This window comes from Falco punctatus, assembly GCF_963210335.1.
Source record: "Falco punctatus genome assembly, chromosome: 15".
NCBI classification, from domain to species: domain Eukaryota; kingdom Metazoa; phylum Chordata; class Aves; order Falconiformes; family Falconidae; genus Falco; species Falco punctatus.
The window spans coordinates 6,593,358-6,606,849 of record NC_137595.1 but is presented as its reverse complement, the minus strand read 5'-3'; the positions used below and the strand labels follow the sequence as shown (position 1 = coordinate 6,606,849).

Below are 13,492 nucleotides of genomic sequence, written 5' to 3'. Positions count from 1 at the left end.
TCTAGTGAAATCTTAACACTGTATTTTTATATATATACACACACACGTAATGTTTAATCCAATCCAACATTCACGAGTTTTTGTGGCATATTCTCCTTTTACATGAGAACTATATTGGCTATAGCCAAGTTCTAACACAAACATTACTGTTGTATTTTATAACTAATTACTACTAATAGTTGCAATGCAGGAAATAAGTGGCACCTTTTCACTATTTGAAACTGTATTTCTCCATCCCAACAAAAGCTGGGGCATCCAGTCATTCTCCTATACTTCTGGCACCCCAGAACAGACAGACTTCAACAATTCTGCTTGAAGGATCCAGCAACTAAGGGTAATCAATCAATGTAAGTGCAGGGAATGATCAACATGAATGAAAGGCCTCTATATTTCTACTCAAAATATAATTTTAAACTCATTTTAAGACCATTTTTTCACTAAAGGAATCATTTTATCTGCCTTCAGAACATTTCTTAGCAGACTACTTAACCCAGTCTTCAAGCCAGCTACAGTACTCAACACACCCAAATTAAGCTAAAATCCTGACTTTACTTCAATTTTAAGTACTTTCAGTATTTTGATTCCCCGCTTCTAACACTGCAAATTGTACATCTAGTATGCATGTCATTAATGAAACCATATAGTCATGCTGTCTTTTCCAATAACTTTTGGTAGGTACCAAAAATGTCTAGATTAATTGCACAGAAATATGCTCAGGTTCCACCCATTACTCTACATCATTGGATTTGCAATTTTTTACAGTTTAGAAGAAAGCATCAAGTTTTCACATTGCCTGACAGCTGAAATACATATTAACCCTTCAGATGAAGCTGCAAGCATTTAGAAGTGTATTATTTAGTACATAATTATTACTTTTTTTCCTGCTACTCCTAGAAGATGAATCCAGACAAAAAAATTTTCTAAATTTCAAGCTTGATGCTCACAAAGCTAAGCTTCTTACTTTCATCTGTCTTGGAGAAGTGATTACTTACAGATTTGGCAGTTGCAGAAATGTACTGGACAACCATTTCACGTTTTGTGGTCAAGTCTTTATCTCTTAAAGGAGCTTTACGTTCTTCATTTAGATTCATGTCCTCCTGTAAAGAAACAGACCACACAACATCAAGATTCTATTTCATGGGTTTTATTAGTCTTTGCTATTTTTATACTCCTTTTCTTAAACAAACGGCTCATTTTTAAACTAACAGAGGTGATTTTCTCCAGCTTATCAGCTTTTGTTTGATTCTGAGCTACCCAATTTTCTCATTTAATTCTGTCACTGCAAGTGTTTCCTGTTTTCAAGACTTAGCCAAAATCATATATGCATCGAGTAGTTACCATTAGTGAAATCTGGCTCAAGAAATAAAACTAGAGGATAAAGCCAAAAATTCTTGTGAACTTCCTGTGTTCTTTGTAAAAATCAGAACGGACACTATTCTTGCACTATTCAATCAGAAGCCTGTTATTACAGACATTATTAGCTTGGGGCAGGCGTAGATGTGAATGCGTTCTGATGGATTTGAAAACAAACCTAAAATTCCAAATATTATGCTAGATTAAAAAAAAAAACAAAAAAAAAATATAAATGCCTGTTTCAACTTAATAACTGACTAAATGCAACATGTAGTCATTACAAATCATGACTACTCTTGCCATTAGAAGTCAAAGTAAATTCACAGTAGCTACTAAAACCACTAAGTTATTACAGTAACATTTACTAACAGCTTTTTCAAAAAAATTACTCCTCTCTGGAAGACAGACCTATCATCTGTTTCAAATATTACACTTCAAAAAGTTAAAAATTAATCCCTTCACCTAACAAGCAAATCAAGCAAACTTAGATTAACACTTGTCCTATCTTTCAAAAGAGATTCACAACTTCAGGGAGCAGACTAAAGCTACACAATGAAACAGGACGGTTCTTAGGCCATACTGACTGCATGGAATTTTAAGGAATGACACAGAAAACAGTATTTCTAACAATACTCAGCTGCATTTCCTGATACTTCACCTACCAACAATGTGCACAGCAGGATTAATACACAGCTACTTCAAAAGTTTGTTTCTTTATTGCTAATAGAAAAAATTGCTTGCAAGTAGAATCGCAAACCTTGACAAGTGATCCTAAGACAGAAAATATTCAAGACCATACAAAAAAAAAAAAAAAATCAGCTTTCTATACATTAAGATTTTTCTAATGAAAATTATTATTTTCCAAAGGTATTTACTTAAGTTTATTAAAACCTGTCCATCAGCAGTATCTAACTACTGCAACTAAGGTCAACAGAGTTTATCTTAAAGAAGCAGTCCACAGTTTAATATTTTTATTTTCTGCTTTTTATTGTTTGTAGAAGTATACCAAGTAATTTAAACTTACGTAATACTAGCGTTCTATGAGTTACTCCATTTTTTAAGTGCCAATTTAGACAGATTTGTCAGGCCTATGCTATGCCCTCCCAAGTAGTTCATACTTCCAAAATTATGTTTGAAAATAACTATTATATAATAAATGCCAACATGAAAACAAATTAAAACACTGTAAAATAATGTAGCACATCATCTTACCATCATTTTTTCAAACAGATCCATAACTTCTTTTTCTGATAAGTTCATGCAACGCTCATCAACAAGTGCCTGGGCAAGTGGGATTTCACTTATAGAAGGCTGAGAGTCAATAGGATGCTGAATGAGAGGTTTCTCTTTTTTCACTGCTGATTTTCTGAAGCTTGTTATTCTGTCACGCTGCAAAGACATCCATTTAAAAATCAGCAGAAATAGGAAAGCAGCCAATTACATGGCAGTAATACACACATTTTTTAGTTAATCCAAGCAGCAGAGTTAAAACTCAAACTGAACTGTAAGTAAAAATACTCTAATATTCAGAGATTGCTTTTAATAGAAAGACAAAAACATTTAAGGTAAATACATGACAGGTCACAAGCAAAAGGGATATAACTATTTCTCACAGTTTCTTAACTATGCCATCTATGTTAAACTCTAAGCATTTCAAAATCTTGAGTTCATCTTCTCACATTACTCCCTAATTATCCTGATAGTGAATAAATATGGTACCACAAAGGTAATGTCCAAGCGTTCCTTCACCTGAAGAGCTATAAGTCTTTGGAGGACAACTGAAAAAGCCAGCGTTGGGAAGGAGGTACTCACAAGTTCATCAGGCTTATAAAAAAATCCTGCTAAAGTAAAATAAAGTTTGTAGAGGAATTAATGCTCCAAGTTTAGTTTCACAATTCCTTGAAGTGTTTTTGAGTACGGACTCCTGAAATTAGTGCATAATTTTAAAAAGCCAGGTAATGGTTACTCACATAGAGGCAGCCATCCATAGTTAAACACACATAACAGACATTAGTGAAAGCATATCATACAGTCTGCAATGACGCTTCACTGGTTAAGGCTGACTTGTTTTATGCCTTACACCAAACCCCCCACCTTTTTTTTTTTTTCTTAAAGCATGCTTACTCAGTTAATTTGTTAATATTGGAAAAAAACAACAAGAGCACCTTCCTTATAAGGCCATTTATTACTGTATTATTAATATATAACTATTCTGAATAAAGGCAGAAATTTTTAATAATATTGTCTTTAACAAGATATATATTTTATACTCATTTTTGTAACATTATGTCTGTAACAATTTTTTCTAAATTAACTGTTTGCATCAACAAATACTAACGTATTTGTTTCAGGCACTGAACAGCCTTATGAAGATGTGCTTTCATGTAACAGCAGCTTATGTAGGTTTACCAGTCTCATTCATAGCAGTTATTGCAATCTTTATGAAGGCATGTCAATCAAAATTTTATTTCCTTTAATTACACAACCTCTGTGAAGTTGTGAAGACTTTAATGGAGTATTTCTTTTATAGGAAATCTGGATTCATTTAGTGTTCATTCAGTCCAGTCAGGAGTGGAGACTTCTGACTGTTGCCAGGAGTGGAGACTTCTGACTGTTGCAGAACATGGAGAAGAAATACTCTTCCTTTTTTCAATTGTTTTGTTTCTTTTTATTGGCTTGTTTTGTTGTTGTTTTTTGAGATCCTACAAGACCAGCTTAAAGTTTTGAAGGGAAAGTAATCCTACATAAGCTGCATGCCCTTTGAATTTCTTTGGAGTTTTTTTGGTCTGTTTGTGTTTTTGAGAGGAGGGGATTGGGGCTGGGTTTTCTTCTTCCTTAGAAATCTTAGTTTTGTGGACAGAAACACATTGCTTACAAGGATACTGTTAACATAGTTGACAAGATTACTACTTTAATCCTATTTTTTCCTTATTAGAATAGTTTACATCACACTTTCTGAAACTAAAATTAGGGCATAGCCTATTGAAAGGGCCAAAGGTATGACATAGTGCCTGAAAGGCAGTACCCAAAATTAGCCAATATACTGAATGCAGTGTTACTGTTCATGTACATTAAAATGTGCATTCAGCAGTCACCAAAAAAAGAAGTCATTTAAGATCAATTTCATTGTACTGTGATCTGTTTCAAATATACCTTATTAACAACAAATTTATTTAATCCCAATGCAATGGTGAGATCACTTTCAAGTCATAAATCAATCTTCTACATGATTATTTGGTACAATTTCTTCATTTCAGACATGTAAGTGATAATGAACTAAGTGGCTGGTGCAGCTTAACTATTATATACAGAAAACAGAAGTTTCTAATTTTGCTTAAGTCAATTTTGATACAAGTTTCTGTAAAAATACAACAGTTTTCAAAGTATTTGGAATTATAAAGTTAGTGCTACTGAATAAAAACTTATTTGACATACAGTACATACTTATTACACATAAAAGTTCCAGTTGAATCATGCGGCAACCAACTCCACAAGAGCCACTGCAGATCCTTTACTTGAAAGAGGTCAAGAAAAGTAGCACTTGAACTGTTGAGTAAGTTTCATCACATCCACAATATTACTGAAGTGTAAAGAATGTGGTTAAAGCGTCTTCAAACAGATATCATAAATTACTGTTCTTCAACTGAGTTACAAATTATGCTCTTTAGGAACAGTAACTCAATTTTCTGAAATCTAATGCTTAATATCCTTATAAAAATGTGTTACATAGTCCACATTTGGAGTAAAACAGCATGCAGCATGGAGTTACCATTGCAAATTAAGATGTTACAAAGACCTTACCACATCATCTGCCAAAGTTTTTATTTGAATATTCTATTAAAAAAAAAAAAACAAAAACAACACACACACAAATCAAAGAAAAAAAGACAGCGTTACCTACTGTTTCAGAATAAGGAAGTCTGTATTTCATGTATTCTAATACTAAAAGGCACTTGAAATTTCAGGAAGTCTTGTAGCAAAACTGCAGCTAATAGGGCATGAAATCTACAGTGTTTCATGTGAAAAATGCTTGCATCCTATTTCACCTTGGTTTTTGACTATTTAACTCATGAATGCAAAACCTGTATAGCTCTAGCACCCCCAATATTTCACACACACAAAAAAAAAAAAAAAAAGACAGCAGAATCTCTTAGAAAGCTTTCCAACACAAATATGGACTTATGGACTTCAAACAGTCAGCAGATAACTATATGACACTCTCATTTTTGACAGTTTTTGAGACTCAGTTGAGTAGAATTTCCTGTGCCCTATAGCTTCTTAGGTCTTCTGCCAATTTCTCCTTAAGACCAAATAATTTGATTTCTTACATGAACTGCCTAAAGCCAGTGTACTGATGATGCACAAACCAAACCCTACTGTATCTCCCTTCCTAGCATACTCTCACTTTTTCCTTAACAGTAGTAAAATCCTGCTGACAAAGATGACCAACATTACACTTTTATTCATGGCCAAAAAGGCAATTTGTATTACGTACCAGTATCAACCATCATATCAAGGAATCATTTCATTAATAAACACTGCTCAATAAATTTGGAAGTCTATACAAATAACGGAGGATATATCAAGGTGGGAAGGAGGAGCAATGTGTTCATACTTTAAGCATTGAGAGGTATCCAGGACAGTGCAGTTGACTGACCCTGGCTGGTAGGTCAGTCCCCACCCAGCCACTCGCTCATTGCCTGGCAGGGGGATCAGGGAGAGAATCAGAAGTGCAGAAGCAAGAAAAACTCATGGGTTGAGATAAAGACATTTTAACAAATGAAGGGGAAAAAAAGATAAAAAGAAACAGATGATGCTGAAGCCATCACTCACCACCATCAGATCAATACCTACACAGTCTCTGAGCAACTGCTACTTTAGAAAAAACACTTCCTTCCCATCCCACCCCCTGTTTTATTGATGAGCATGTCTTTGTGGTATGGAGTATCTCTTTGGTCAGTTTAGGTCACCTGTCCTGGCTGTGTCCCTTCCCAACCTCTGGCCCACCCCCTCCTACTCTTGGGTCATGGTGAGCACTGGAAGAATAGAAACAGGGAATCATTCAGGTTGAAAGAGACCTCTGAGATCAAGTCCACCATTAACAAAGGATTGCCAAATCCATGACTAAACCTAAGCACCAAAACTACGCATTTCTTTAAACACCTCCAGGGAAGGTGATTCTACCACCTCCCTAGGCAGCCTGTTCCAATGTTTGACCACCCTTTCAGGGAAGAAATTTTTCCTGTTACCCAATCTAACCCTCCCCTGGAGCAGCTCGAGGCCTTTTCCTCCGGTCCTCTCACTTGTTATGTGAGTACAGCTGTAGAGAGCAATAAGGTCCCCCCGCCGAGCCTCCTCTTCTTTAGGCTAAAGAACTCCAATTCCCTCAGCTGCTGCTCATAAGATTTGTGCTTCAGACCCTCCACCACCTCCATTGCCCATCTCTGGACACCTCTACTCCACACCTCTATGTTCCTCTTAAAGCAAAGGGCCCAAAACTGAATGCAGTATTCGAGATGCAACCTCACCAATGTTAAGTACAGGGGGACGATCACTGCCCTTGTCCTGCTGGCCACAAGAAATGGTAAGCCTTAAGACTGGCTAAGCACTGTTCAGCAAAAGCTAAAACACTGGTGTTTTATCAGCACTGTTTTGGCCATAAATCTACACCACAGAACCATATGGGCTGCTATGAAGAAAATTATCTCCATCTCAGCCTGACCCAGTGCAGACATCTAAGATAAAATCTTCTCTTGCTATTCCAGATGTTGACACCAACCCTTCGGCTTCTTAACTGCTGTATCTAAAATGTCTTCCTTACAACTACACCTCTCCTGTATTTTTGTTACCTGGACTTATTATGGAATTAAAAAAGAAAGTAATACTCCAGCCTTGAAATCAGGTCTAATATGTCATTACTCTGGTAAACAAACCTTTTCTTTTTAGTGGAGCTTATCGAGAAAGAAGTCCAAATGAAGTAAAGCCTAACCATGACTGGAAGCCAGAGACCTATGCAAGCAAGAAGTCTGAAAACTCTGTATCCGTTTTAGCAGTCACTTGTACTAGAAACATCCCCCCCTCCCCTCCAACTTCTTCTCATTTAAGCACTGCCAATCTCTCCCAGAACCTGGAACAGGATAATCTACTCTATCTCTACATTTATATTGCATTTGTCACTCAAATACCTCTGGGCAAAATACAGAATACTAAAGCAAGATTCCACACAGCATTTTTTTCAGACATCTCAAGCGCACTTCCCAGATCTCCTTATAGTGCACAAGCTACATTGCTGCCAGTAGCTACTCAAGATAAGCAACATATTTAACAGGTAGAAGAGAAACTGCAGGCAGCTGGAGGCAGAGGCAAGGCAGTTATGTACCTGCAGATTCTCACTGACATGCAATTTTGACAGACTCTTATACTAACAAAGAAATCACACTTCCAGTCTGATTTAAGACTGTAAGCCAAAAGTAGTTTACCTCCCCAGGAGGAAGTTTAAGATAGCACACTTTTTGTTGTCAGCTCCTCTAGCATTATTCTCTATGCCATCTGTAAGACAGTCAGAACACAAGAAGATGAAACCAACCCTTTCCTAGCTTGTTAAAGACACCATTCCCTCATTTTAGAAGCAGACCAAAGCCAAAGGTTTTGCAAAAATCTCTATGATAAAGCATTTGCAAATACGGGAAATCAAATTAGTATTTATATGTAAACACACACATACAATTTAAGACAGCTCTCCCAAGTTTTAATATCAACGCATACGATGGAACTTCTTCAACTCCCCTATGAAAGAACTATTTCCTACTGATTTACTTAATTCTTCACTTAGAAGACTTCAGTGGCAGAGCTTCCCCCTCTCAAATGTAGCCTTTCTAGTCCATCACTACTTTTAAATACCACTTTGTTTACTCCTCCTAATTTTAGTTTACTCTAAGTATCCCATTACTTGTGTATGTACTGACAGATCATGAAAATAAGGCACACAAAAATCATTGCATATACTAATGCAACTGCATCACACTACTCGTCTTAAAAGGTCAGTCTCAGTCATGTTAATATTCAGTGTAATTGAAATCTTGCATGTAAGAACAGTAGACAGATTTCCACCGTAATTTGCTGTATTTATTGATACCAAAATCACTATTTCCTCATACAAGCTCAGTTCAGGCTCCTACAATAACAATTCCAACATTCAAAGAACTTAAAGACTTGAGATTATTGCATTAACTTTCATCACAAAACTCACAGCAAGTCTTTTCTTTAAATCTTTTTCTCATTTATGTGTTAATAAAACCTTCCAGATCACTTGAGCTGGCCATGAATTGTAAATTAAGATGCATTTACATGGGTTTAATAACCTTTCCATTATATTTAAGTATTACTTTGCCACTTTCTTGTTACTCCAGACTTGCTTCCACCACAAAAACAAAATCAAAAGCAACCCACAGTTTACCGCATGTATAATGAAACAATGATCAGCTGGCTAACTTCTAAACTTAACAGCAATTTTAACCCCACTGCACACTGCTCAGGCAAATCGCGGTGCACTGCAACACCCCACTTCTGCACACAGACTAAGCTTCAGGTAACAGCTCCAACTGCTACCAGCAACCCTACTTTTCTAAGAGTAATAAATGGAAATGAGACCTTCTCATAACTTTCTTGGTTCTAAACTGGGATGATACAACTCTCCTAAAATTTACCTGGACTTCAACACCTCCAAAAGACATTGTAAACTTTGCTCAAGGATAATTTTTTTTTAACTAGCTGCAAATAAATTTGCATAAAACCAGGAAAGGAGTAACATCCTGTATGAATACCTGAACAAAGGGAATTTAAAGGGACAAAAACCCAAGACTGATCAATATCTGAAGTCTAAAAAGTGTGCAACTCAAGTCTAGGTCTTACAGCCACAAAACAGAATTCACTCCTACAACTTCTGTTCTTCAGTACAGAGAACAAGTAATGTTCCCATTAGACAATTTAACTGTCTGTTAACATATTCAGTTTGGTAATTAAATATGAAAAGCTATCTAGGATATTGCAAAAAGATACCTCAGCCACATTAGCTGATGTGCAGAAACTATAACTACACACTGATTTAGGACTTTCAAGATCTTTACAAGTCACAAAGTATATCTGGCATTACTAATAAAACCAGTAAAAAAAGTAATTGACAAAATGTTTGTCATGATAAGTTTCTGGCACTTCAAGGAGCATTCACCATGCTTTCAAAAAGAACTTGAATTGTTGCAATCCATCTGGTACATCAAAGATAATTGAAGGTAACAACACTAATACTTTTGTTACTGTTGTTGCACATTTGCACTTGGTCTGTGACACCACATGGAAAATTCTTGTTTGCTTTGCAGCCATTGGCTTCACAAATTCCTCAGGTATGCATTATTTAAATTATTAAACTAAGGATTAATCTATAACCTGAACATGCAGGTGAGCATTCCCTGGGGCACTACGAAGTGAGACCAAGAAGCACATGAACACCTTACAAAAGGAAGCTGAGAACTTATTAACGTGTACAACACAGAGTCAGTGCTGTTTGACTGGAGGAACCAAGAACCAAGAAGCTGTCTGGTTTTCCTCAATTACTCTACTTTTTTCCCCCAGGAGACTGGCCACCCAGAAAAGAAGTTATACAACTCTTCATGCTAAATAAAGCCAGAGGGTCACCCATGCTGGTAATTATTAACAGCAGAGGGCACCAATTCTTTAATCACGGTGCTGGGAGAATCAGCGCTGATCCTGAACTGGAGGGAGGGGAAAAGAGGCTGGAGGCAAGTTACAAATGCCACTGTCTGATCCCCTGAGTGAAAGGGGCACCTCCACACTGTGCAAGGGGAATAGAGAGACCCTAAGAATCAGTCTGGTCTAACTAAAAATAGAGGCTGAGAGAAACTGAAACAGCTTCTTCATTTTTTGTCTCATTGGCAGACCACTATCACACTCCAAAACCAAACGGACTGCTCAAAAAACCTGCACTTTCCCAGATGACTTCAAAGAAGCCAGATTAATTCAGAAGCTGAAAAAAATACCTGTAAACAAATTTAGATATCCTTATTGTCAACAATTTTGTAAGTCACCAAGAGTTGAGGAAGACAGTTCAACTAATTTATTAGTATTATTATTATTTGTAGCTCAAACTGTGATTACTGTTTTGAAAAGTCTGTTTCAGACAATAATTCACTGGTCTGCATTGATAAGTAATCTTTAAAAATCAGAGCAAAATTAAAAGCTTTTTCCAAAAGCTGCAGTTCCACATCAGTCTAAGCCAACAAAATTGCTGGCCGTGAGACAAAAAGGGCAAGGGTTGCACCAGGACAGCCAGCCAGAGCAGCTTAGACTACTGTAGAAGCGATTTCAGAAAGCATGTTAGAAAAGGCATTTTTCACATTGGCCAGCACAGAGGCAAATTAACTAAGTTTTGGCATTTTCCAGAGCTACTGCTAGAGCTAGAGTCCAAACACCTTCCATCAACCAACCCAGGAATAGCAGAGTTTGTAACAGTTATACTACTTTATACAGCACTTCGCACAGCCAGGATCTGTTTCTTATTTTGATATCCAGTGGTCATGCAAGAGGTTTTGTTTTCCCTTGAGCATCTTGGAAAAATTCTTGTGACAGCACAGCATGCCTTTCAGGACAGATAAACTGTTTCTCTTCGGGATGCTCTACAGCTTTTAAATTCCTCACTTAAAACTATCAAGCAACAGTTTGCTAGTTAAAACTTCTACAAACTAAACTTTTGAAAGAGCCAAGTCATAATTCCATTCACAAATTTCACAAGCAGCAAGCATTGTAATACTGCTTTTATGAAGTGCATACTAGCCTCAATATGCAGGTTTAATGTTCTAAAAGCTATTTAACTAACCGAGATCTTTACAAAGGTTAAGAGACATGACAAACCCTGCCCTTACAACAAAGATTTAACACCTTTTATTTTAGTTTGAAGCTTCCATTTTTAATCAGAAATTCTACCCACTGATTTTAGTACTTAATTTAGAAATGCATGTGGCATTGCATAATCATTAACCAACAGAAAGTTTTATAGAACGCATCTTTAAAAAAATAACAAGGAAAAAACAAACAAAGAGAAAGAAAGGGAAAAAAAAAAACACACTAAAAAAAAAAAAAACCAACCCCAAAAAAAAACAACAACAGCCAAGAACCACCAACCACAACACCACAAATAATTAAGTACAAAACTCTACGGCTAAATATCCTTAAGGCCCAGAACAATCTTCCACTTCAAGGATTTTGGGCAGTCTGGCAAATCCAAATAAAATAAGTGTAGCCACATAAATTGATACAAAGTTTCTGCATAGGAACCACAGGTACCTCCAGGAAGACCTCACATGTTACATGCCATGTCTCAGTTGCACTACAACAAGTATTTGCATAAAGGAAACAAGGCAGTCCTATTTGGCAATATGAAGATAACATATGGGGCTGCACCAACGGGCAGCAACATAAATAGGGAAAATAAGTAAAGGTATTCTACTTCTTCATGTCCTTGAATCATCTGTTTAAGCATATACATTTTATTTTTTGGGTTATCTAACATTGCATTTATTTTGGGGTTAAATAACTTCAGTTTCAAATCTAATTATCTTGGTAAAGGATACTTTAATGGTCTTTCTTGAAGAACACCATTTTAAAAAGAACAGGTTTCAGACTGTTGAGTGCCAATTACATTTTATGCTTTGCTTGATAAGAAAGCTTATTTCAAAAGCTGCATCCTCTCAGTAAATTAGAAGTGCACTGAAATAATTTCAAAAATCCTGTGACACACCCATGTAGTCTTCTCTATATATATTTGGTGACTATAAAGAGTGCCAGGTATACTCTACCAAACAAGAAGCCATCTGTCCAAGCAGTTGATATGGTACTGGTATTGGGCTGGATTGCTTGTCAGTATCAGCATATTTGTCTGTATTGTATGTACAGTAAGCAGATCACTTGGTTTGGAAGAAAATTAGTGGGTTTAGACAGAGTTCACATGCTAAATTAGTCACTTCAATAGTCCTTGGATAAACTTCCAGGACTTAATTAGAAATGAACACAGAACAGCTCCTAGTTCAATAAAAGGATGGTTTAGATGCTTAGTGTACTGGTGGCATGCCTGCTGCTTTTCTGCCAAGTGTGCCCATCAGTACCATACTCAGCCACGTAGCTCCGCTGCTTGTATTTCAGAAATGCATTTGTTTGACTTGTGAGCACTGAGGTTTTAGGGAACTTGGCTTTTGCTTTTTTGGTGTATTATTGTGAATTGCTTTTGAAACATTCTGGAATAGTTAAACTGGAAAACCTATGTCAACACAATTATTGACATAGTAAGTGCAGGCTTCATCTCAATCTTATACTTAGATACAAGCAATAGATTTGAGCTCTTTGCTTTCAATGTGGCAGCAGAACAAAGCCCGTTTTGCTAGAGAGCAATACTTCATGTGCAACAAATTGCCGTTCATCTTCCTTCCTTGTTCTGGGCTCTCCTGAGTGCAATTGGTTGATCTTTTCATTCACACACATTGTGGAGCTGCTCAGACTGAGTGAAAGCTATTACAAAGCTAGTGAGTTTGGCCAATTAAAGTAGTGAGAATAGGCCTCCTCCTTTTATACCTCACTTCATAAAGAGACACCCCTGAAATGCAGTTTTAGTTTGTTTTTACTCTTTCCTAGACATGCAGCCCTTTTAACTACAACTACATGCTTTGAACCTGGCATTAATCTTTTGTTGAAACCTAGGTTTCTCTTTCAAGATGAGCAATGACCAGTTAACTCGACAGTTAGAGATTTCTTTTGAAAACATTCTGAAACATCAGGCAGAAACTGCTTTGAGAAAATTCTTCAGTACTATTGCACCATTATTTTTTTTTCATTCCTGCTTCCCTGCTTCATATTTCCCAGTGGATGCAAGTACAGCCTAATACCCCTTCATATGTGACGGGCTAATTTCTATATACTTATCTTCCTGTTCTGTGCAGAGATAGTTTGGGGAAGATTCTTTACTGAGTATGCTTTTGGTTTCATAGAATAAATCTTGCTCTTGGGGTCCAGCAAACACTGAAATCAGTGTCACAGCCGATCTGCATTTTCCTCTGCTACCATTTGAGGAGACTAT

The 13,492-nt window shown here is 36.6% G+C and overlaps 1 protein-coding gene across 4 annotated transcripts in view; it reads right to left on the bottom strand.

Moving 5' to 3' along the window:
* The window catches only part of DIAPH2 (diaphanous related formin 2), a 243,189-nt gene that overhangs the window by 218,461 nt on the left and 11,236 nt on the right, over positions 1–13,492 (bottom strand). For 2 of the 4 annotated variants that reach the window (XM_080366036.1, XM_080366037.1), the window contains exons 2-4: positions 5,155–5,187; positions 2,566–2,742; positions 993–1,097 (exon numbers count right to left, since the gene is read on the bottom strand). In XM_080366036.1, coding sequence (XP_080222162.1) covers positions 993–1,097; positions 2,566–2,742; positions 5,155–5,187 — 315 coding nt within the window. Of the gene's footprint in view, positions 1–992; positions 1,098–2,565; positions 2,743–3,102; positions 3,190–5,154; positions 5,188–13,492 lie in introns of those variants that run through there. The other 2 variants (XM_080366039.1, XM_080366038.1) reach the window with 2 other exon arrangements.